Source organism: Patella vulgata, chromosome 4 (assembly GCF_932274485.2).
Source record: "Patella vulgata chromosome 4, xgPatVulg1.2, whole genome shotgun sequence".
Lineage (NCBI taxonomy): Eukaryota > Metazoa > Mollusca > Gastropoda > Patellidae > Patella > Patella vulgata.
The window spans coordinates 82,242,063-82,266,433 of NC_065882.2; the positions used below are offsets into that span (position 1 = coordinate 82,242,063).

At 37.9% G+C, this 24,371-nt stretch overlaps 2 protein-coding genes across 2 annotated transcripts; one reads left to right on the forward strand and one right to left on the reverse strand.

The window, feature by feature from the left end:
* The first annotated feature begins 1,624 nt into the window (after positions 1 to 1,624).
* On the forward strand, positions 1,625 to 3,265 carry LOC126818120 (uncharacterized). The gene has a single exon (XM_050545329.2). It carries the CDS (start codon positions 1,646 to 1,648, stop codon positions 3,230 to 3,232), a length of 1,587 nt encoding a protein of 528 aa, XP_050401286.2. The 5' UTR covers positions 1,625 to 1,645; the 3' UTR covers positions 3,233 to 3,265.
* Positions 3,266 to 7,179: 3,914 nt separating this feature from the next.
* Positions 7,180 to 14,300, reverse strand: LOC126818121 (coiled-coil domain-containing protein 87; the record flags this gene model as incomplete). Its single annotated transcript, XM_050545330.2, has 8 exons — positions 7,180 to 8,150; positions 9,393 to 9,473; positions 10,183 to 10,244; positions 10,388 to 10,502; positions 11,603 to 11,728; positions 12,975 to 13,035; positions 13,616 to 13,724; positions 14,288 to 14,300. Coding segments are annotated over 8 exons (726 nt in total), but the record flags the coding sequence as incomplete, so codon positions are not given.
* Positions 14,301 to 24,371: the final 10,071 nt, after the last annotated feature.

Consider the following 24,371-nt stretch of genomic DNA (forward strand, 5'->3'; position numbering starts at 1 on the left):
ATAGTGATGCTATACATATACTTACCTAATATAGTGATGTTATACATATACTTACCTTATATAGTGATTCTATATATATACTTACCTAATATAGTGTTGCTATTCATATACTTACCTAATATAGTGATGCTATACATATACTTACCTAATATAGTGTTTCTATTCATATACTTACCTAATATAGTGATGCTATATATATACTTACCTAATATAGTGTTTCTAACATATACTTACCTAATATAGTGATGCTATACATATACTTACCTAATATAGTGTTGCTAAATACATAAACTTACCTAATATAGTGTTGCTATACACATACTTACCTAATATAGTGTTGCTATACATATACGTACCTAATATAGTGTTGCTATTCATATACTTACCTAATATAGTGTTGCTATACATATACTTACCTAATATAGTGATGCTAACATATACTTACATAATATAGTGATGCTAGGGGAGACCGGGGTTGGTTGGGACACGTCCAGGTTGGGACACCGGTTCCTTAGACTAGTTTCAAGGGAGATAACTCGCAATGCACCAGCACACGTCACACGTCGTCCGCCATCTCCGATATACTTCCCAGGCGTAGACTAAGGTAAGAATAGGTTTTTTTTTTCGAAAAACAGTTTTTAAAGTAAAAAAGTAAAAACTTCAATGCATGCAGTTTTTGTGATTAGCTTGAAGAGTAAGAAACTTCAAGCATTATTATACCGGAAACATTTTATGGTTATTATAGGACCACAAGTTAAGGGGATAACACGTGGATTTAAAGTAGTCCTGAATCTGATATTTTCAGTCACACGTCGCGAGTTGCAGTGGGAGAGGTTGGGACACTCGCATTGGGGTAGGTTAGGACATTGTCCCAACCTGCCCCACACTATGTCCAGACCTACCCCTCTACCTCTTTCAACAATCATTTAGGGATATGTAAGACTTTCCCATCGAGCAAGTACATCTCCTGATGTAGTTCTTCGAGCAGTAAGTGAAGTGGTAAATGATAATGGATCTATTCGCAAAGTCGCCACTAAGTATGGTATCCCTAAAAGTTCTTTACACACCTACGTTAACCAAGAAAATAAGAGAAGGGTGGGCTTATGTGGATCCACGGAGAACATTAGTATAGCTAGGCTACAAGAAGAATCGACAGATCTTAACAGATTTGCAGGAGAAGGAAATTGTACAGTATTTACTCCAAGCATCATCAATATATTTCGGTCTAACACCTAGAGAAGTTCGCGAATTGGCGTATGAGGTAGCATTAGAAAATGATGTCAGGATCCCTGAATCATGGAAAGAAAATCACATTGAAGGAACTGATTGGTTCACAGGTTTCATCAAGCGCCATCCATTGAGCCTTAGGACACCTGAAGCAACAAGCTTTGCAAGGGCGACTGGTTTCAACCCTGTGAATGTACAAAAGTTCTTCGATAAACTCATCTCCGTGATTGAGAAATATAATCTTGGAGCTGCTGATATATGGAACATAGACGAGACAGGTGTTACAACCGTCCAGAAATCAAAGCGAAACGTCGCACCTCAAGGTTCAAAACAAGTTGGTGGATTGGTGTCTCGCGAACGTGGTGAACTAGTAACCGTTTGTGCAGGGACCAAAGCTATTGGTTCTGTTCTACCACCGATGATTATATTTCCAAGAGTCCGATATCACAATCATTTTATAACTGATGGTCCAGTTGGCTGTGTTGATGCTGGAAATGCGTCAGGATGGATGAATAGAGATATTTTTCTGCAAACAATGGAGCATTTTGTGAATATTGTAAAACCTACCCCCGATAGACCAGTTCTATTGCTTGTAGACAACCACGATTCGCATCTCAGTGTTCAGATGATTGAATATGCCAAGAGCAACGGAGTTGTGATGCTCAGCTTCCCTCCTCATTGCTGTCATAAACTACAACCCTTAGATTGCTCAGTATTCGGCCGATTTAAGCATCACATAGCTGGAGTAATGGACACCTGGTTACGTGTACACCCAGTTAAAACTCTTACAATATATGAAATTCCTGGCTTATTAAAAGAGGTGTGGCATAAGTCATTTTCTTATCAAAATTGTGTGAGTGGATTTCGTGTTGCTGGTATTTTACCTGTTAAACCTGTGATATTCTCAGACAAAGCCTTTGCGCCATCAACTGTGACAGATAAACCTTACAATAACCCATCTCCATCACAAGTTTTAAATTCAAGTAATCCTACCCAAGAGAGACAGATAATTGAATCACATTTGTTAGAACGAGGGAAGGTCCTTGTTGATGTTCGAGGTGATGGTCACTGTTTGTTACAGGCTGTTAATCAAAGTTTGCTAGAGCAAAATATATGTATGACTACGCAGCAAATAAGTGAAAAGCTGATGAAGGAGGTTGAAACTAACATTGGCTTTTACCAACAGTTCAGCATTGACGACGACGATGTATTTAAGCAGCTAAAACAGTACCTTTTCTGCAAGGATTACAACACAAATACTGCTGATATGTTACTTGATGGTATATGCAATGCCCTTGGAGTCCAAATAGATTTGCATCAACTTGATGCAAATAGAAATACCTGCCGACGACAGCATCCACCAAGGAATATAGAGCAAGCTCATCTGAGTATTGAATTAGCCTTATTTGGACATGGTGTTGGAGCTCAGTACGTCAGTGTCCAAACGAAAGTGATCGACACTGTTCAACTATTAGATATAACGTTCGAGCCAAACCCCTCTCCAACTACAGATGGTGAAAATGGACATACACCTCACAAGACAATGTCAGTGGACACACTACCATTTAACAGTCCACCATCAATAGTTCGACCCTTGCCAAAGGCGCCCGTCAGTCAACAGAAATTGATTAATAGGAGGAGGCGACACACAGCAATTTTGACCGACACCCCAGTAAAAGATTCACTAGCAGCTGAAGAAGCTATGAAAACATCGAAAAAATCAGCAGCAAAGAAAATCAAATTCAGTCTCGATAAAACGGGTGTGGACAAAAATAACAGAAAGAAAGTACAGAAAAGAAAGAAAAATCGCATTGAAATTTCTGATTCCGAAGAAGACGATGCTGATGTAGACTGTGTTGTTTGTGGCGAACCCTACTCCAGTATTCGCCCTAGAGAAAAATGGGTCAGTTGTGTTGTCTGTCAGATGTGGGCCCATGTTCTGTGCACTCCTCAAGACACACTCGCTTTCACCTGTCAAAACTGTGATTCGGATGATGATATATAAACAATGCGTCTTGAAATTGATAAGACAATACTGAAAGACAATGACAAGAACAAATATTATTTCAAATATGTTTCAGGTGTATGTTTCATATTTTATTTATTTCAGATTAAATAAAAATATGTTAATTCCTCTCTCCTGTAGTTATGAAGCATCTGCCCCTAGCCCCCCCCCTCCCTCCCAACATTTAGATTGTATCAGCCTGGTGTTATTAAAGATTATCCTGCTTAAATTAAGAAACTTTTAAATTGGGTTAAGTTAGGACACCTTGTCCCAACATTCCCCGTATGCTGTCCCGACCGGCCCGACATGGGTTAGGTTAGGACGGTTTCAAGAAATGTACTAAATTGACGAAAGAAAGTAAACACTATTTTATTGGATTCTGGAATAGGTAACAACTATTAGAGCAATATTAGCTTATGATGTCGACAATAAAATTTACCTTACTGGGCTAAATTCTGTCTTCGAATATTAGAAAGTGTTAAAAGTGTCCCGATCAACCCCGGTCTCCCCTATACATATACTTACCTAATATAGTGATGCTATACATATACTACTACTTCCAAGCATTCAATGGGAATGTTATCTATTATGTACATGTATGCCCCCCCTCCCCCCAAAGAAATAAGAAGTGATATTAGATGTTCTTAAGAGTGAGCAACCCCTGCCATAATACATGTACCTGGCTTTAGGTCTTGAAGTCTTTAAATGAAATACAATGGGTTGAGAGAGAGAGAGGGAAGAGAGAAAGGAAAGAGAGAGAGGAGAAGGGAGAGAGCGAGAGAGGAGTTTAACGTCCACTCGACACAAACTAGGTCATTTCGGGATTAACACATGGCTCACTTTTATTTCCATAATTCTCTTGCGCGTAGGGGTCTTTAGCAGTGGGAGGATACCGGAGGACTCTGAGAAAACCCACGAGGTTGGACAGGTGCCCCTACTCCTGGTCACGTACAACCAGGGAATTGAAAGTCATGGGTTGAATCCTGGTTTGTATGTGAAAGGTTCATTTAGTACTAGGGTCTGAAAAGAGTCGCCTCTGCCTAACCTCATAGGGTTTTTCTGGGTTCTCTAGCTTCTTTCTCTCCATTTATACCCCCCCCCCCCCCCCCAACCACAACCACAACCACCTCGCTCGGTCGCTCAAGTATATTATTGAAATAAACATATCCCCAAATGACCGGGTCTCTTTCATATTGTTGACAGAGGGGGTTGGGTGGCCGAATGGTTAACGCGTCTGTCATAGAGTCAACTGGCGTGGTTTCGATTCCAAGGAGTAGGGTCACCTATCCAACCTCGTGGGTTTTCTCTAGGTCCCTCCGACTGATATATAAAGACCACTACGCGCAAGTGAATTATTGAAAAAAAATTAAACCGTGTTAATCCCAAATTGACCTAGTTTTCTACATCAATAGGGTAATGGACACAGTCATACACCATGCATTGAGTAGGGTCACCTGTCCAACCTCGTGGGTTTTCTCCGGTTCCCTCCGACTGATAAAGACCACTAGGCATACACCATGCTTTGGGCTCATTCTAACATCCCGTAACACTGAGATCGGCCCCAGGGCCTCCTTGTTGTCGTCTTCATTAGAAGGCTTGATCTCGCTTTAACTCCGTACATCTTATCAAGCCCTTTGGGTATTTCCCATGCATATTCCGTCACTAATTTCGATTGCTCGGACTCAGCTGCTGGGGACCTCTCTGATTCCTTGATAGACAAAGGGGTTGGATGGCCGAATGGATAGCACGTGCGTGCTGTATCATAAGGCCTGTCATTGAATCAACCGGTGTGGTTTCGATTCCCCGTTTGTACGTGACAAAGAGTAGGGTCGCCTGTCCAACCTCGTGGGTTTTCTCCGGGTCCTCTGGTTTCCTCCCATTGCTAAAAAACCCTTACGAGCAAGTGAATTGTTGAAATAAAATTGAATTATGTGTTAATCCCGAAATGACCTAGTTTGTGTTGAGTGGATGTTAAACCACATTTCTCTCTCCCCCCCTTGATGGACATTATCATCGCTAATACCAATTCTTGTGCTTTCCACCTAAAATGTCTACCTGTGATAATCGAGTTGCAAAGTTCAAGGTTTGGTCAATGTCAAGGTTTCCGTGCGTGGAAATTGCCATGTTTGATTTGAGTGTGTTTGTGTCACGGCCTGTTGTAAAGGGAGATAATGTACCTATAAGTTCAGGAATTTCTTACAAATCTAGCAACGGTTAGAGGTTGTAAAACATGCGGTTGTTGCTTCAGGGACATGGAGCCACTGCAGCTCCCAGAACAAAATAAAATATAGGTTAATATTTTTATTTCTATCAATAGAACAGCAGCACAGATTTTGGTTAAGAGAAGTTTGTCAGCATGGATACACACATATTGGTAGTAAATGTTATTCTTTATAAAACTATTATCACAGAAATGCTACAAAATAATATAAATAATTTATACAAGAAAAATAAAATACTATTTTACAAAATCAACAATCATTGCCTAAAAAAATTACACATACCTAAAAAAAATATATATACTGTATAACCATTCACCATTACTCTGTGTTCCAAAATTTTTATACGCCATGGGAAATATTCACTACCAGTTGAAACATCTGGCCCCCGTTTCACAAAGCATTCTCAGACTTAAAGTGTCATTATTGGAGAATAGATAAAGAGCTGGCAGTTCTTGCTTTAATAGTTTAAAAAAAGATAATGAAAAGAGAATATGCGGAAAATTTCAGTCAAATTACTTCACTCTAAGCCGAGAAATCCTCATTTTAATAACACTGGAGCCTCAATTGTCATTGTTACGATAATTAACAAAGTCTCGATTATGGTTAATCATTAACAGCCGCTGAATCGCAGATCGGATTCAAATCTGTTGAAAATCGAACCCATCAGATTGAGAGTTGATTATGTTTATAAATATATAATAGTTTATATAACTTTTAAGGCCTAAAGAAAGACCTGCAATAGGCAGATTTAGTTCTTGTTAATAAATTCTTTAACTGAAGTCTGAGAATGTGTTGTGAAAACAAGGCCTGGAATGAGCTTCCAGTACATATTCAAGAAAATGGAACATTTATTGGTTTTAAGACTAACATTTTTATCCGTTATCTGTGGCTGAAATGACTTTTAGACTATCAATAATTATCAATGTATATACATGTACATGTACAATGAACAGAAATAGGTAAATGATTATCAACAAAATTTGGACCGATTGTGAAAGACAGTAATAATGCTGTTTTAGTTTGGCTCAGTGAAAATGCATCTTTGATAGGAATTTTGTTTTATTTCATGAATTTCTTTTACTCCTCACACTTCTGGGGCTAGTTCTGACACTATCTTTATATTTTCACATACTTGGTGTTAATTTCAAAACCTTTCACTCAGATGCTTGACATTAGCTTGCTCTTCATTTCGGATTTTACAGGATATGATAAAAATCATCCTTGAAAGATGTGACAAAACGACTCATTAGAAGACATACCCAACTACTGAAAGCAAAATATATTTGTTACAGGACATCGATTTAGATTCTTCATTTTGACAATCAACAGTTATACACTTGGCCTCATTCTGTTTAAAGGCCGGAAATGAAATGAGGTTTAACGTCCTACTTTTAAAGGCCAGTATATATCTTTAGAAGACTGATACAACTGTTGTCATTAGTTACATCATATATTTATGTTGACCTTCGGATCATATAAATCTATTTATTAGACAATGTTGATGGACTAGGCTCTTTATAAAGCCTGTCTTACAGAATATGAACAGTTGTGGATTTGTGGTCGGTGATTGGGGAATGTTAATGTTGAATAGAAAATAAGAAAGCATGTTTTATAGACACAGAGAGAGAAATGGGGGTTTAACGTCCATTTGACATAAACTAGGTCATTTCGGGACTAACATATGGATTAAATCTTACTTCAATGATTCACTTGCACGTGGGGATCTTTAGCAGTGGGAGGAAACTGGAGGACACAGAGAAAACCCTTGAGGATGGACAGGCAGCCCTACTCCTTGTCACAGACAACCGGAGAAATGAAACCATGCCAGTTGACTCAATGGCAGACCATATGATACAAAGTGCACAAACTAACCATTCAGCCCCCCCCCCCCACCACCACCCAATGTTTTATAGAATAGGCGGTAATCAATCTTGGACAGAAGGAACCCGTCAGACTTTGTCAGTACAATTATAGACAAGTCTGGACAGAAGGCACCTATCACATGCTATGTCAGAAGAAACAAATTATCACATGTTTTATATTATACCATAAGTTGTGTGATAATTTATGTCTGACAGCCTCAATCTGGTTAAAACACTGATCCTATTTCGTTTCGTTTTTATAGTTCAAAATTTCGTTTTACTTGTCTTTACTACACTTGGATCTGGAAGAGTTGTTATTTAATTCGTGTTCTGAATGGTGTCAGGAATAAGCCAATGAAACGGTCTGTTACGGCAAGCTTTAGGCGTGTTTTTCACGGAACTGTGGGTAATCCACTAGTAACATCAATGCTGATTGGTTAATCAAATTTCTGACGTCATAGGGTCATAAGTCGGTCTTTTGACCCCTGACGTGACCTATAGTTAAAACTTGTCAGATCTTCATGTAGTGTAGGCCATCGAAAGTATAAAGAAAAAGAAACGAAATATAGATCTATATTTTAATCAGATTGTGACAGCCTGTGACAGGTGCCTTATGTCCACACTTGGGTGTTATATAGCCAATTTCATAGAATGTTGATAGCCTGTTATATATTTTTAGGAATGTTGATGTTGAATGGGGTCTAATAAAGCCTGTTTAAGTGGTAATTGTCGAATAGCAGCCTCGTATTTGATGCCATGTTCTTTTCTTTCTTCTTGTAGCCAATATAACATCTCGATACGATCCCATTTCATCTTATCAACGTACGGTCGACCCTGAAATTACAACAAAACAAAAATAAATGACCCTATAAATCAATTAATACATTAGAATTTCATTGAAATGTTGTAATCCATATTGTAGTGAGATCAAATACATGCAAAGACTTGACTTCGAACTCTACAGTCCAGAATTGGAACTCGACTCGACAATAAAGCAAGCGAGGTGCAACGAGTTTGGGTCCCATATACTGTATACAAGTATATTTTATACAAGAACTTAAAGATAATGAATATATAGATAGAACCATGGTCCATGACAGAACTCAATGACCATTGAATACCGCTTTGGTTATTCAATGGTTCACAAGAGTGTATCCCTGCCCAAGTATTCCACAAGTCATAGTTTCTAATTCTTTAACTGTAGACACTACTATCCAGATTATCCAAAAAATCATCACCATTATCTTTTTTCAAAAACAGTGGTTGCCAAGTAGTGACGTCATTACAGTTGTGATGATGTCATTCAAAGTAGTCTGTGTCAAAGCCATTAAATACAACCATCACTCGGCAAACCTCGACAGATTCTACGCATCTAATCTCGGCTGTATGACGAATTCCGCCATATTGGAACTATTTTAAAGGTCCCGGATGAAAAATGGCTGCGCCCATGGAGATTTCTGTGGAGAGTGTATTATATCAACAAACGTCAAGTTTGGCATTGGGTTTGGGGAATTACCAGGGAATTATATCAAACCAGCAGCCTTGAGACAATATCTCTGCTCGTTTAGTTATATACACTCGACAAAAGACGCCATTTTGGGACTTTTTTGTAAAAGCGGCATGTTTTCCTGTTAAAGTAAACCGGTAGCCGCATCACAAATGTATGGGCGTAGGTACATATCAATTACTATCATACAGCCGAGGTTAGATGTAGGGTACCGGAATCTGCCAAGGTTTGCCGAGTGTACAACCATGGGTTATTCAATGGCTGTGTTGAATGGTTAAATTCAATGATATTTGCTTGTATTGGCATGTATACTGATGTCCAAAAGAAAGTATACACACTAAAAGTATGACTAAGTTTTGTTTAGATTAAAAACATTTTATAAAGCATTACTGAGTTTGTCTCTTGCGTCCAAACTCAACATTTCTAAGCAAAATAAAAATGTGAAACAAATTGACATTCTACCCAAATACCGCATACCATGGAAAAACGACTTTGGTTGATGCAGCACAAAATGCACAGTGTATACTTTCTTTTGGACATTAGTATAGTTACAGATTAAATTAATATACCCTATATGTAATAATATCTTGGAAAGTCTGTTTGATATATTCTAATTCTTTTGTTAATTCTTCTTCTATCAAATCAATTCTCTAAAAAAAAATAAAAAAATAAAAAATAATAATTTAAACATGATAAAATGGACAAGGCATAATTCTATATTACAACTTATATTCTCTCTAAAAAAACAAAGAATTAATATTAATTATTTAAACAACTTGTCTTTAATTTCATTTTAGTTAAATATCACGTTTAAAAATTCAAACAGTACAAACTTTAATACTTGTTATATTATTGAATAATAATATGGTAATTCTGGCATTTATATAACACAACATTTATATATATATCACATTTATATAGCACAAACATTATTTTGGTAGCCAATCAAGTCGAAGAATTTTCAAACATATAGATCTGATAAATATGGAGCTTTATAAGTTCAATAAATTTGTAGATGACCATAAAATACAGTATGTGTAAAACAAGGCAAACACCAAAGTGGTTTGTTTTTATAGAATAACTAGTGGTTGACCCAGCATAGCACTCTTATAATCATGAACCAGAAGAATAGTATAACTCCGAAACCAGAAGTGGTAGTCATCGACACCAGGACTATGTTACCCCCCGGTCCGATCAAGCCCTATCCACCAAATTTCAGCCTTGAGACTGCCCTAGTGCTGCCGCCAACCCTGAACAAACAAACAAACAAACGACAGTCACGAATATTAGTATAGATAACAATATCCCTACTTTACACAAAATATGTGCTGATATTCCCTTATGAATTCTACAAGTTACCTTATAAAATGCACTTCTTTGTTTGGCTTCTTCCAGACGATTTACAGAACTTCCTCGATGACCTGACAAAAATAAATTCATTTAATTTTAAAATTCAAATCAAACTAAGGGTGTGAGTTCCTGGAAAGTCCCGAATTGACGAAATTACAATCAAGTGACATGGAATTGCGTGAGATATTCCTGTCTTGAATAGAAAGAATCTTACCTTTCTCAAAGAATCTGTTTGGATCTGAAGCTTTTCGTTCAAACTTTTCTAATTTTTCTAACAAATTTTCTCGCTTTAGTATCTGAGCTGTAACCTTCTCCCAGTGGTAGATTGCCTGAAAATAGGAAATAGGAAACAAAATGAAATGTGGTTTAACGTCCTACTATTCTGCTCCAACTGGGCTAATGCAGATGGGCATATGCCATACAGTGTGCTATGAGGGAAATTTTGCCCTGACAGCGGCGATACAGCCTACTCTTATATCGAATTCCAACAACCAAGGGATCTTTTACATGCACGCCAATGTGTACACAGGACTTTGTTTTTCCGGACCATCCAAACGACTTAACATTTTTTCTTGCCAGGCCCTCAGTCCTGCACCACTGACAAGAAGGAACCAAGTCTAAAAATCACTATGAACTTTCTCTTTCCCATATGCTGGGGTTGAATACAGGACCTCAAGGTTAGCGAGCCAACTTCCTACTCCCTGAGCCACCGTGGTTCCCCATATAAAGGTGATACCTGTGGAACAACAGGCTGGGAACTAATAAAGGTGATACCGTACCTGTGGTTTACTACAGCTAGGGAACTAATAAAGGCGATACCTGTGGTACAACAGGCTGGGAACTAATAAAGGTTATACCGTACCTCTGGTTTACTACAGGTAGGGAACTAATAAAGGTGATACCTGTGGTACTACAAGTAGGGAACAAATAAAGGTGCTACTGTACCTGTGGTTTACTCCAGCTAGGGAATTAATAATGTTTATACCTGCCGTACAACAGGTTGGGAACTAATAAAGGTGATACTGTACCTCTCGTTTACTACAGATAGGGAACTAATAAGGATATTCGATCAATGGGGTGCGGGGGAGGGGGCTCCCCAATGGTGAAAGTTGTGTATTATATGTGGGTGTTTACAGCAATACAAATGGTCATACCGTACCTGTGGTAATTGTAAGAGTGGGTGTTTAAGACAATACAAATGGTCATACTGTACCTCTGGTAATTGTAAGAGTGGGTGTTTAAGACAATACAAATGGTCATACTGTACCTCTGGTAATTGTAAGAGTGGGTGTTCACGGTTATACAAATGGTCATACCGTACCTGTGGTAATTGTAAGAGTGGGTGTTCACGGTTATACAAATGGTCATACCATACCTCTGGTAATTGTAAGAGTGGGTGTTTAAGGCAATACAAATGGTCACACCGTACCTGTGGTAATTGTAAGAAGAATTCATTACAGCTGTATTTAATGGCCATGTCCAACTTTAAACCATCTGGCATGTGAAGAGCTGTCCATACTTTCTCTAACCGATCCTGAGGTGTTACTTTAGGTGGCTGAAAAACATGTAAACACAATAACAATCTGTATTCGTTTGTAAAATGACAATGTGTGGTTTTATCATACGCCTATATATAATTTAGTGGTTTTGTGTAATAATATGGTCTTTGCGACCATAATTAGCTTATTATTAGATTCATACACTGTATAGAAGTCATATCTCACACACTCAAATTACATGAGTGATATATTTATATATAAAAACAGTGAAAATTTGGTAAAAACACTGATTATGTCCATTCCATTATCAAACTATCCATCAAATACTATCTTGTTTATGAAATGTGTTTGGTAGATCAAATAAGGTAATGTTCTCCTCCCGATCTTTGGGGTATGAGGGATGTTTATTCCATATTTCTGAAGGAAATTAACACCATGGTTAGTGTATGACGTAAAAAAATTAGGGGGTTATAAAAGAGGGTGTAGAGAGAATTAGAGCTCACCCAGTCTCTCAGAGCAGCTATTTTATTAAGAATGTGGAATATAATTTGTGTCACGCAGCTTAAAAAATAAAGTTGTAATTTCGATCATGGAGAAAACAGAACAAAGAAGTTCAGTAGTACTACACAATCTGCATTCTTTCGTAAAATTGGAGAGTGACATGGGCTACAAAGTCCTTCATTCACCTCTATCAACTTGTCATACCATATTTTTATCAAGCAGATAGGGACCACTTTCAAAGTGATACTGGGCCTACTGGAAAATGTTTTTCTAGGTGATGAGAGTCTCATTCAGTTCGACAAAAATGTGCTTCACTGAAGAAAATAATCCACTGGGTATGGGTTAGGGTTCGTACTGAAGTCCCCAGAGATTTTTTGTTTGTGGTTAGAGTACTGACTTGGGCCACGAGGATCAACTTGTGGTAAGAGAGTACTGACTGGGGCCATGAAGGATCTACTTGTGGTAAGAGAGTACTGACTGGGGCCACGAAGGATCTACTTGTGGTAAGAGAGTACTGACTGGGGCCACGAAGGATCTACTTGTGGTAAGAGTTAGAGTACTGACTGGGGCCACGAAGGATCTACTTGTGGTAAGAGAGTACTGACTGGAGCCACGAAGGATCTACTTGTGGTAAGAGTTAGAGTACTGACTGGGGCCACGAAGGATCTACTTGTGGTAAGAGTTAGAGTACTGACTGGGGCCACGAAGGATCTACTTGTGGTAAGAGAGTACTGACTGGGGCATCAAAGGATCTACTTGTGGTAAGAGAGTAATGACTGGGGCCATGAAGGATCTACTTACTTGTGGTGTTTTCTCAGCTTCCACTGGTGTTACAGTTGACTTAGATATACAAGATGGACCCCTACAATAAAAAAAGACATCATTATAAAGAATATAGGCTATAGTAGAAGTGCATATCAATTATTCTAGATAAAGATAGGGTGTGCTGGGATAAAAACCATGGCAAAAAACGTGGGCAGGGGATAATCCGAGAATTAACTTAGGCATCAATATTTATGATAAATGGACAGCGATTAAAGACAACATCATTTTTTATATTGCACGAATTCTCCTCCGGCTTCGCTCCCATTTCTAGATAGCGAGACAGCCAAGTCACATGACACAAACCATGACTTCTTTTAACACATTTTTTACAGGTTGGGATTTTTCCTCATGAATACAATGTTCTGAGAGAGATTTGAAGCAAAAATTTGATAGATTAATTAGTTTAAATATGATTTTAGTACAAATATGTCATCAAATCACCCAGTCTGTACGCGGGAAAGTATCTTTAATTTGTTTGAACATGCTGTAAGATATATGTCATCAAATCACTCAGTTTGTACGCGGGAAGGCATCTTTAATTTGTTTGAACATGCTGTAAGATATATATCACCGAATCACCCAGTTTGTATGTGGGAATGTATCTTTAATATGTTTACCTTGAGTGACCTAATGAAGCCCTTGTCTGTCTGGCTATGGCCGCCTTTTCTGTTAAAGTTTTAGCTGAATGTGGCTTCTCTTTCACAACAGCTTTACCATCAGTTTCATCTTGAAATACAAAAAACATTTGTAAAAGAAATTATATAACATAATTTTGTCAAATGTCATGCTTTATCCCAGTGGTACCCAACCTTTTGTTGGTTGCAACCCGATTCAAGAAACCATCATCTGATCGTGAACCCTCGAAGAACAAAGTCGCCTTTTACTATGAAACATCATCATTTATTTACATTTATTATTGTTTTACTTATTTAAAACTTATTGTTTACATTTTTACACTTTTATAAAAAATTGACGATTGGCAAGAGGTGTATAGATCAGAGACTTATATACTTTTCATGAAAACGTAGCATTTCTACAAAAGTTTCAGAGTAATCTGCCACAACCCCACAAAAAGTGCTACCAGAGCTTGGGAACTCAGGTTCTATCCAATCCATAAGTCTTTGACCGATAAAATCTGGATGTAGAAATATGATAGTGACAGTCCATATCGGTGCAAATAAAACAGTCTGAAGAGGCTTTAAATCAAGTATTATCTCCCTTTAATGTCTAACTCACAACTGTCATTTTCAGACTAACTGCTCTTTATTTACCCAGACCACATTATTTACCTTCTAGAGTGGGATGTTTACCCAAACCACATTATTTACCTTCTAGAGTGGGATGTTTACCCAAACCACATTATTTACCTTCTAGAGTGGGATCTCTGCCCAAACCACATATTTACCTTCTAGAGTGGGATGTTTACCCAAAACACATTATTTACCTTCTAGAGTGGGATCTCTGCCCAAACCACATATTTACCTTCTAGAGTGGGATGTTTACTCAAACCCTATATTTACCTTCTAGAGTGGGATCTTTATCCAAACCCTATATTTACCTACTAGAGTGGGATCTCTGCCCAAACCACATATTTACCTTCTAGAGTGGGATGTTTACCCAAACCCTATATTTACCTTCTAGAGTGGGATCTTTACCCAAACCCTATATTTACCTTCTAGAGTGGGATCTTTACCCAAACCCTATATTTACCTACTAGAGTGGGATCTCTGCCCAAACCACATATTTACCTTCTAGAGTGGGATGTTTACCCAAACCCTATATTTACCTTCTAGAGTGGGATCTTTACCCAAACCCTATATTTACCTACTAGAGTGGGATCTCTGCCCAAACCACATATTTACCTTCTAGAGTGGGATCTTTACCCAAACCCTATATTTACCTACTAGAGTGGGATCTCTGCCCAAACCACATATTTACCTTCTAGAGTGGGATCTTTACCCAAACCACCCAGTAAAATTGTATTAACGTTCCACATTCCCGGTAGATATTCCTCTTTCTGTTTTAATAATTCTTCGCGTTTCTCTTTTTTTTCTCTGTAGAAATAGAAATATATGTCATAAGCACTAAAATACTGTGAGTGGAAAGAGATGGAGTTAAACACCATGGATCCTGAAAACAATGGACAATACCTGCTGTTGCTAGTTGCCATTATGTCAGTAAAACTATGTCAATTAATGATATGGAATATACCAAGATCGAAACAAAATATCTAGGTCATTAAAATATTATTGCACATACTAATTTAAAGTTCTTTAAAAGTGTGTGTGTGGGGGGAGAGAGAGAGAGAGAGAGAGAGAGAGAGAGAGAGAGTAGGTCATTTCAGGACTAACATATGGTTCAATTTTATTTCAATAATTTGCTTGCGCATAGGGGGCTTTAGCAGTGGGAGGAAACTGGAGGACCCAGAGAAAACCCACAAGGTTGAACAGAAGCCTAATGATATATTCCACCTACTTGGATTCTGTAATGTTTATTTTACTGTGACGTGATGCACGAGAATAAATTCCACCACGATATGAAGGACCTCCACCACCACCAGCATCATAATCATCCTCATCCTCGGAATCGTAAAAATGATAAACTGCTCCTAAATAATCTGTTTCCTGTCAAATACAAAACAAATTTACCCTGCAGTTAGAATGGAATACACAGGTCACAATTCTATGGAATATAATGACTTCAGTAGATTTTATCATTGCTTGATAATGACTAGAGAAACCTAGTTGAAACATCCCTCAGTAATAAGCAGTAATTGTATTACATAGAATTGTGAATTAAATTACTAACTGCCATTGAAACAGTTTAGGATGGAATAGTTTTTCAAAAAATAATGACGTTTTCATTTACTTTTCTTTAATGTGCACACCGAGTTTTACATTCCATCCGAAAGACTAGAAACAATTCTTTGCACTCCGTCTGCACAACTGACATGGGGGGGGGGGGGGGGGAATAGTGGAAAAACACCAGTTGAGTGAACTAGTGTCATGCTCAATTAAAAATATTTATGTACTACCAGACCTTATGATGTTAAGTGCAAGCATTAGGCCACCACCCCTCCCCCACCCCACCTCTCCAGCACTATAACAAGAAGGTGATTATTATTTTTATTATTACCTGAGTTGATAAATATTTCATATAATCGTCACTGGTTACAGTATTTCTCCACCAGGTTAACCAAGAAGATATTTTTTGATTGGTTCCCATTTGTTGATCTGGATTTGATTGGGTATTTGTTGTAGTCAGGTTCGTATTCTGGAGAAAAAGAATTCAATCACTACAAAAAATATCAGGGAACAAAGACGTTGATGAGAAACATTCTACGTTATCCGAGCTTTGGCTAATCAAGATGCATGTTGCAGGTCCCTTATTTCAGATTTTGAATATTCTGCATATTTGACTTCAATAATGAGTAAAGTTTCACATTGTTTGATGCTATAGCTAATACTATAATCGGTCGATATCAATAATCCTAAATGGAGGTAATCTCAAAATCAGGCACAAAAATTAAGACAGAGCTGGGATAATGGGTAATCATAATTGTCATGGGTCATGATCATGTGTAATGCATAATGGTCATGGGTAATGGTAATAATCATGGGTAATAGTAATGGTAATGGTAAATGGAATGCAATCATTACATATCATAAGGCATGCAGAATGAGGCCATATTGTGTTAACAAGTAAAAAAGTCTGTATTTAATCCTTGAAAATCACAATGTTAAAGAAATGAAATGAAATGAAATGGGGTTTAACGTCACAATGTTAAAGAGATGATCTAATACAGTGTTAAAATATTTCAACTGCAATGAAACATTTGTAAGCTGCTCGCACAAAACCAGGCTCTTGGTCATTTTTATAAAAATAGAGCTGGCAAAAGATATTTGAATAGTCTACAGCCTAAGCTTTCTAAAATGCAACTCTTTTAAAATTTGTCGTATCATCTGGAGTCGAGTTCAGCTCATTCACAGCAACAAGAAGGCATACAGTTTATGCTTTTGTGCCTGTAGTACAAAATAAAGCGCCTGGTTTTGTGGGAGTCGGTCACATTTCTTCTGATCATTCCTACCTTGGTAGATTTCACTTCACTTTCATCCAGACTTTTCTTTAACTGTCCAAATCCCTCTGGCCTATACACAAAGTAAAGAACATGAAGTCAGAAAATAAAATTGTGTCAGAAGAGAGAGAAATGGGGTTTAACATTCACTTAAGACATACTAGTTTATTTCAGGTCTAACATATGGTTTATTTTTTTTCAATAATTTGCATGCGTGTAGATGTCTTTAGCAGTGGTTGGAAACAGGAATTTAATTGGAATTAGCTGACATACATAAACACACTTTTATCAAAGAAACCCTCTTTTTTTTTTAGCTGAGTTTAAATGTGACACAGCTACTTCAAAAAACCATGTGTCTGCTAGCAGTACAAGTTAATGAACACCTTTTAACTTTGACTCACAGTAGCTTCTTCAACTATCTTAGAATTGCCTTGCTCTATGGTCTATAATCCTCTTTTTATTTTTATGTCAGATATATGACAATAAGAATGGTTGGGAGATCCTTTCATGACGCAAAGGTACCAATATCAGAATATGGGTATACATATTAGGGAAAACCCAAAATAATTTAATTTTTCAACATGCTCCTTTAATGATGTTAAGAGAGAGAGAGAGAGAGAGAGGGTTTATTCGACACAAACATATGGTTAAATTTTATTTCATTAATTCGCTTGCCTGTAGGGGTCTTTAGCAGTGGGAGGAAACCAGAGAGAGAGAGTATCCACTGGGTTCAATTTTATTTCAATAATTCGATTGTCACGTACAAGCTGAGAATCGAAACCCCTTCAGTTTACTTAATGACAGACCTTACGATCTAAAGCATATGTTAAACCATTCATCCACCCAACTCCCCTTTACTGATTTTAAAACACAGCAATTAATTCATGAGACCTTCGATATTTTCATGAACCTAATAACTCAATGTTTGAGTTAAATAATAGACTTACATATTTGCCCAGTTTTTAGGATCTACGTCCCCCCATGGTGATTTATCTCCCTTTGTAATACTCGGGTTGATGACTCGTTCATGCGGTTTCTTCTGTAAAGAGGCTGAGGCTGTTAAACCAGAAAAATTGATATTTTCAGCTCCAGGCATAAACATGGCATCCTGAAATGAAATGAAATGAAATGGGGTTTAACGTCTATGAGGGAAATTTTGCCCGGGCAGCGGCACTATTGCCTACTCTTATGTCGAATTCCAACTGCCAAGGGATCTTTTACGTGCATTCCAATGTATACACGGGACCTCGGTTTTTCGTATCATCCGTAGGACTAGACAGCTGTCCTTGTCAGGCCCTCCGTTCTGCACCACTGACAAGGGGAAACCACGCCCGGGCATCCTGAAAGATATATGACAGTTTAGTAGGGAGCACTACAGGAACAAACACAGACAGCGACAACTGTTGATAACTTTAATTGACAAACCACCATTACAATACAAGTAACCCGGATGTCTTGTATCACGAAAACTGATATTGAATGAAGGGACCTGTAATCTACAGGGACTTGTAACATATACAATTAACTATAATGGCGATAGTTAAAACATCTGACTATCGACACTTTACAAAGGGTTAAATTTGGATACGGATACAGATAAAGAAAATACTTCTTCATGGATACTGGTAGCTTGTCTCAAGTCGATGTAATCATTTTTTTCCTTTTCTTTGATATTCCATCTGTCAAAGAATGTTTTACATTTACTACCACTTCATATGGTTAAAAAAAAATTTTTCAGACAATTTGAGCGACAAGACAGTTAATAACTGTCAACTTTCTTTACAACAAGAAAACAACTTTAGGAATAAGGTTCCATAGCCATTTTTGATCAAATCAAAAGAACCAGACAAACTTTCTGCAGGTGATACACCTTACACCCTAATCAAGGCCAACTACCGTACTCATATCCCCACTTAACACCACACAACAAGGCCTACAAATTACATCTCCTACCCCCCCCCCCACACACACACAACAAGGCCAAATATTTACATACCCATCTACCACCACATTCAACAAGGCCTACCTACTACTTGCATCCCCACACAACATGGCCTACTACTTTCATCCCCGCACAACAAGGCCTTCTACTTGCACACCCACACAACAAGGCCTACTACTTGCATCCCCACACAACAAAGCCTACTACTTGCATACCCAACCACGCCACACAAATAAAACAAATAACATTGATTCTTTTTTCAGTGGTCTGAACCCTAGACGGTCTTCTTGTTGACCTGAAGGTATGGTCTTCTTGTTGACCTGAAGGTATAATCATATACTTACGTCATCTATTTTAAGATGTTGTGTTGGAATTGTTCTCATAATCTCTTTATAAACTTCACGAATCTCTTCGCTTAAAAATAGATTTTTATCTAACGTCTTTATCGTGGCTGGATCGATCTGTAGATAGATATAGCATGATATAGAGATTGAATTTAACGCTTCTAGGCATGCAAAGTTCTTAGTTTTTGAACACAGAGAGAGAGAGAGAGAGAGAAAGAGAGAGAGAGAGAGAGAGATGGGATTTAATGTCTACTCGACACAAACTAGATCATTTCCGGACTAATATATGGTTCAATTTTATTTCAATAATTTTCTTGCGCGTAGGGGGTCTTTAGCAGTGGGAGGAAACCCGGAGGACCTGGAGAAAACCCATGAGGTTGGACAGGTACAACCAGGGAATCTTATGATACATCGACACTGGCTAACCATTCGGCCATCCAACCCCTCTCCTTATAACAGACACTTATTTAAATTTTAAAGGTTTTCCATCAACTATGGTCCATTACATACAGATTAACCTGTTATGTAATGAAATGGGGTTTAAACATCCTACTGTTCTGATCTGACTGGGCTAACAAAGATGGGCATACGCCATGCAGTGTGCTATGAGGGAAATTTTGCCAGGGCAGTGGCACTGTGGCCTACTCTTATATTGAATTCCAACTGCCAAGGGATTTTTTTACGTGCAAGCCAATGTATACACGCGTCCTTGGTTTTTTGTCCCATCCGAATGACTAGACAGCTGTCCTTGTTAGGCCCCCCATCCTGCACCACTGACAAGGGGAAACCCCGTCGGAAACCTGTTATGTGGCCTGAAATGGACGTGAGACATAAATAATACGAGAAACTTACTTCTCCCAATAAATCGTTGTAAACTGTAGAATATTTATCTAGAGTTAAAGATGACATACACACTCGCTCCGATACTCGAACATCGGATGTCCGTACAACAAGCTGTGAATTTAAACAAAATATTTAATTATCAAATTACAGGTAGAGTTTATAAATTATAGTGCTTAACTTCCACTAAACACAAAGTAGATAATTTCAAAACTAACATATTACATTGTATCCTAGCTATCATTCAATCTTGTCAATCTAGCACTGATTTCTTTCACATACATTCAATATCAAATCTTTGTTTAAAAACTCATAAAAATTATTTAAAATCACCAAAAATCATCTAATTTGTACTTGTGTCCAGTTTAAAGCTGACTTGATAAATTTTGATAATGAGTGTCCAATTTACAAATGTTTAATTTCCTGACCACTGTTCAAAAATATCAATTCAAGTGAATGGATTCGGGGACCAGCCACAAGTGTCCACTCTGATGTACAGTCCTGGGCCTGTAATGATTCAGGCTTCAATCAAAAATTACTGGTAATAATTTGCAAGAACGATTTATATATTTGTGTAAAGTTGAATTCGTTGCCTTATCTGAGAGTTTAGAAAAGACGGTTGCTGGATGAGGTTCAGACCTACCTTATCTGAGAGTTTAGAAATGAAATGAAATGGGGTTTAACGTCCTACTGTTCTGCTCCTAACCTGGAGAGTTTAGAACTGGCGGTACCTGGTTGAGGTTTAAACTTACCTTGTCTGAGAGTTTAGAACTGGCGGTACCTGGTTGAGGTTTAAACTTACCTTGTCTGAGAGTTTAGAACTGGCGGTACCTGGTTGAGGTTTAAACTTACCTTGTCTGAGAGTTTAGAACTGATGGTTGCTGGTTGAGGTTTTGTTGGTTCTCTTATAACAATACTGTAAAAAATACAAACAAAATAAATTTGGTTCTGTTTTTTCAGCAAGAGAGACAGCAACAGCAGCAATGTTTCAATAATACGTTTGGTCATTTTGAGAATAAAAAGTTGTAATTCTTATTTCTAAGATTACTTCTACAGTCATTTCAACTCTTCCTATGTCTTTTACTAAAGAAAAATTTCTGATAAAAAAGCGATCTAAATAGCCAAAAGGGAATATTTCATTAATAAATAATTATCACAAGAGAGAAATGGGGTTTAACGTCCACTCGACACAAACTAGGTCATTTTGGGACTAACATATGGTTTAATTTTATTTACATAATTCGCTTGCGCATAGGGGTCTTTAGCAGTGGGAGGAAACCGGAGGCCCTGGAGAAAACCCACGAGGTTGGACAGGCGACCCTACTCCTTGCCACGTACAACCTGGGATTCGAAACCATGCCAGTCGACTCAATGACAGACTTTATGATACTGCGTGCGCACGCTAACCATTCAGCCATCCAACCCCCCTAATTATCAAAAGCCCTACTAATATTTTATTTATTAGTCCAATATATAACTTTTTTGTGTAAAGTTGTATATAGCCCCAGAACCATAAAAGTCTGTTCAGTATGTATCTGGGGCGGTATTTATTAAAATTCAATGACGAGTTGATAAGAAGATATCGAATGGACATGGGTGGGATTCTTTTTGTGACAGATTTAGTTCGGCATCTACTTACGAGTCCTACTAAACGAAATTTCTCAATCGACGCTGAGATGAAGATCGCCATTACGCTTCGTTTCCTAGCTACTGGTAAAATGCAACTGTGTAGTGGTGACGATTTCGGCGTCAGTCAACCTACAGTGAGTAGAGTGATTGCATGACATCAACACTGAGCTATAAATAACTTCAGGGAATCCCCGGATTTCCCATGGTTACATCGCTAAGAGTTTGGTTAGTACCCAAGTCTTACATTTAGTTAAAAATAACTCTAAGACCCTTTATAAATATTTCTAAAGAGTAACTTTTAACTAAATGTTGTTTTAGGAAGTCTTAGAGTAAAAGTTATGAAAACTCTAAGAATTTTTATAAATACGGCCCCAGATCTAACCTTTCTTCATCTTTCCTCTTTCTCTCCTGCTCCTCTAATTCCTTCATCTTTCTCTCCATTCGAACTTTTAGATCATCATGTCTTGCATTTCGTGTTATAGCCTAGAATAACGTTAAAAAATTTCGTGATATAGCCTAGAATAAATTATAACATTTTGTGTTATAGCTTAGAATAAAGTTATAACATTTCATGTTATAGCCTAGAATAAAGTTATAACACTTCATGTTCCTAGAATAGAGTTAAAACATTTTGTGTTATAACCTAGAATAAAGTTATAAAATTTGGAGCCATCGTGGCACCCTATAGAGTTATAAGAATTTCTGAAATGAGGGGATGATAAACAGAACAAGTTTTTTTTCTGTGAAATCCATGAGAGAGAGAGAGAGAGAAATGGGGTTTAACGTCCACTCGACACAAACTAGGTCATTTCGGGACTAACCTATGGTTTTTTTAATTTTATTTACATAATTCGCTTGCGCGTAGGGGTCTTTAGCAGTGGGAGGAAACCGGAGGACCCGGAGAAAACCCACGAGGTTGGACAGGCGACCCTACTCCTTGCCACGTACAACCTGGGGATTCGAAACCACGCCAGTCGACTCAATGACAGACTTTATGATACAGCGCGCGCACGCTAACCATTCAGCCATCCAACCCCCCGTGAAATCCATGAAGCTCGACCACAAATTGGTTATAAACCTGCAGGTACCATAATTGCAAAAACATAAATATTTTGAAAATGCAGCCCTTTAATTGGACAAGAGCTAAAATTTGTTCTAAGATATTTACTCTTAGCCAATGAAACAGCTTCATCCTTCAAGTCTCCAGCTTGTCTACAAACCTGAAGTAAGGGAGGTAAATCTTCATCAGCAATCATTTCTTCCTTTTCTTCCCGTTGTGACATCAGCTGTTTTAGATCGTTAGCTAGATATTCTTTCGACCCTGGTTTTATAACACTTTTCGTTCCTTGATCCAACTTTTTCTTTAATGCAAGAAAACATAAAAAAATATAAAAATCAATATGGTCAAATATGGCTTCCATTCAAAAAAATGAAATGGGATTTAACGTCCTACTGTTCTGCTCCGACTGGGCTATTGAAGACAGACTTATGCCATACAGTGTGCTATGAAGGAAATTTTGCCCTGACAGCTATACTGCGGTCTACTCTTATTTCGAATTCCAACTGTAAAGGGTTCTTTTTATGCGCATGCTAATGTGTACACGGGACCTCACTTTTTTTGTCCCATCTGAATGAAGAGAAAGAGAGAGAGAGAGAGAGAGAGAGAGAGAGAGAGAGAGAGAGAGAGGGTAACTACACAAACTAGGTCATATCAATACTAACATATAGTTCAATTATATTTCAATAACATGTGTACATGCAGATGACTTTAGCAGTGGGAGGAAACCGGAGGACCCGGAGAAAACCCACAAGATTGGACAGACGACGACGAGGATACTCCTTGGCACATTCAAGCGGGAAAAACCATGCCACTTGACTCAATGACAGACCTTATGATTTCATGCGCACACATTAAAGCCCTCGACCTCCCAACCATTTTGGTATGGGAGGAAGTAGAGTGAGAAATGGGGTTTAACATCCATTCGACACAAACTAGCTCATTTCGAGACTAACACATGGTTCAATTTTATTTCTATAATTCGCTTGAGTGTAGGGGTAATTAGCAGTGGGAGGAAACCAAGGGACCCGGAGAAAACCCCTGAAGTTAGACAGGCAACCATACTCCTTGTCACATACAACTGGGAAATCGAAAGGTATGGGAGGAGATGAGAGAAATCCTATGTTACCAGGGAAACGAAACTTACCTTTTCAATTATCTGTCTTTCTCTGTATAGTATTTCCATCTCACTGTTGAGTAATTTATCATCGTGTATTTTCTGTATATCTGCACCCAGTTCCTCTAATAACGTCTCACCAGCTTGTAGACCAGACACAGAATTGGAACGCTAAATAAATAATTCATTTAATGTTAAAATTTATTTGTTTTATATGAATCTTTAGGTTGGTTTTATAAACATTTATGATCACAATCGTTCATTGTGTCATGAAATTAATGTGACCTGAAAGATGTCGACATGAACACTTGAAACTGGCGCTATCAGCTGAATTCTAAATTCTGGGAGGCTTCTTTTTTAAAGCAGAAT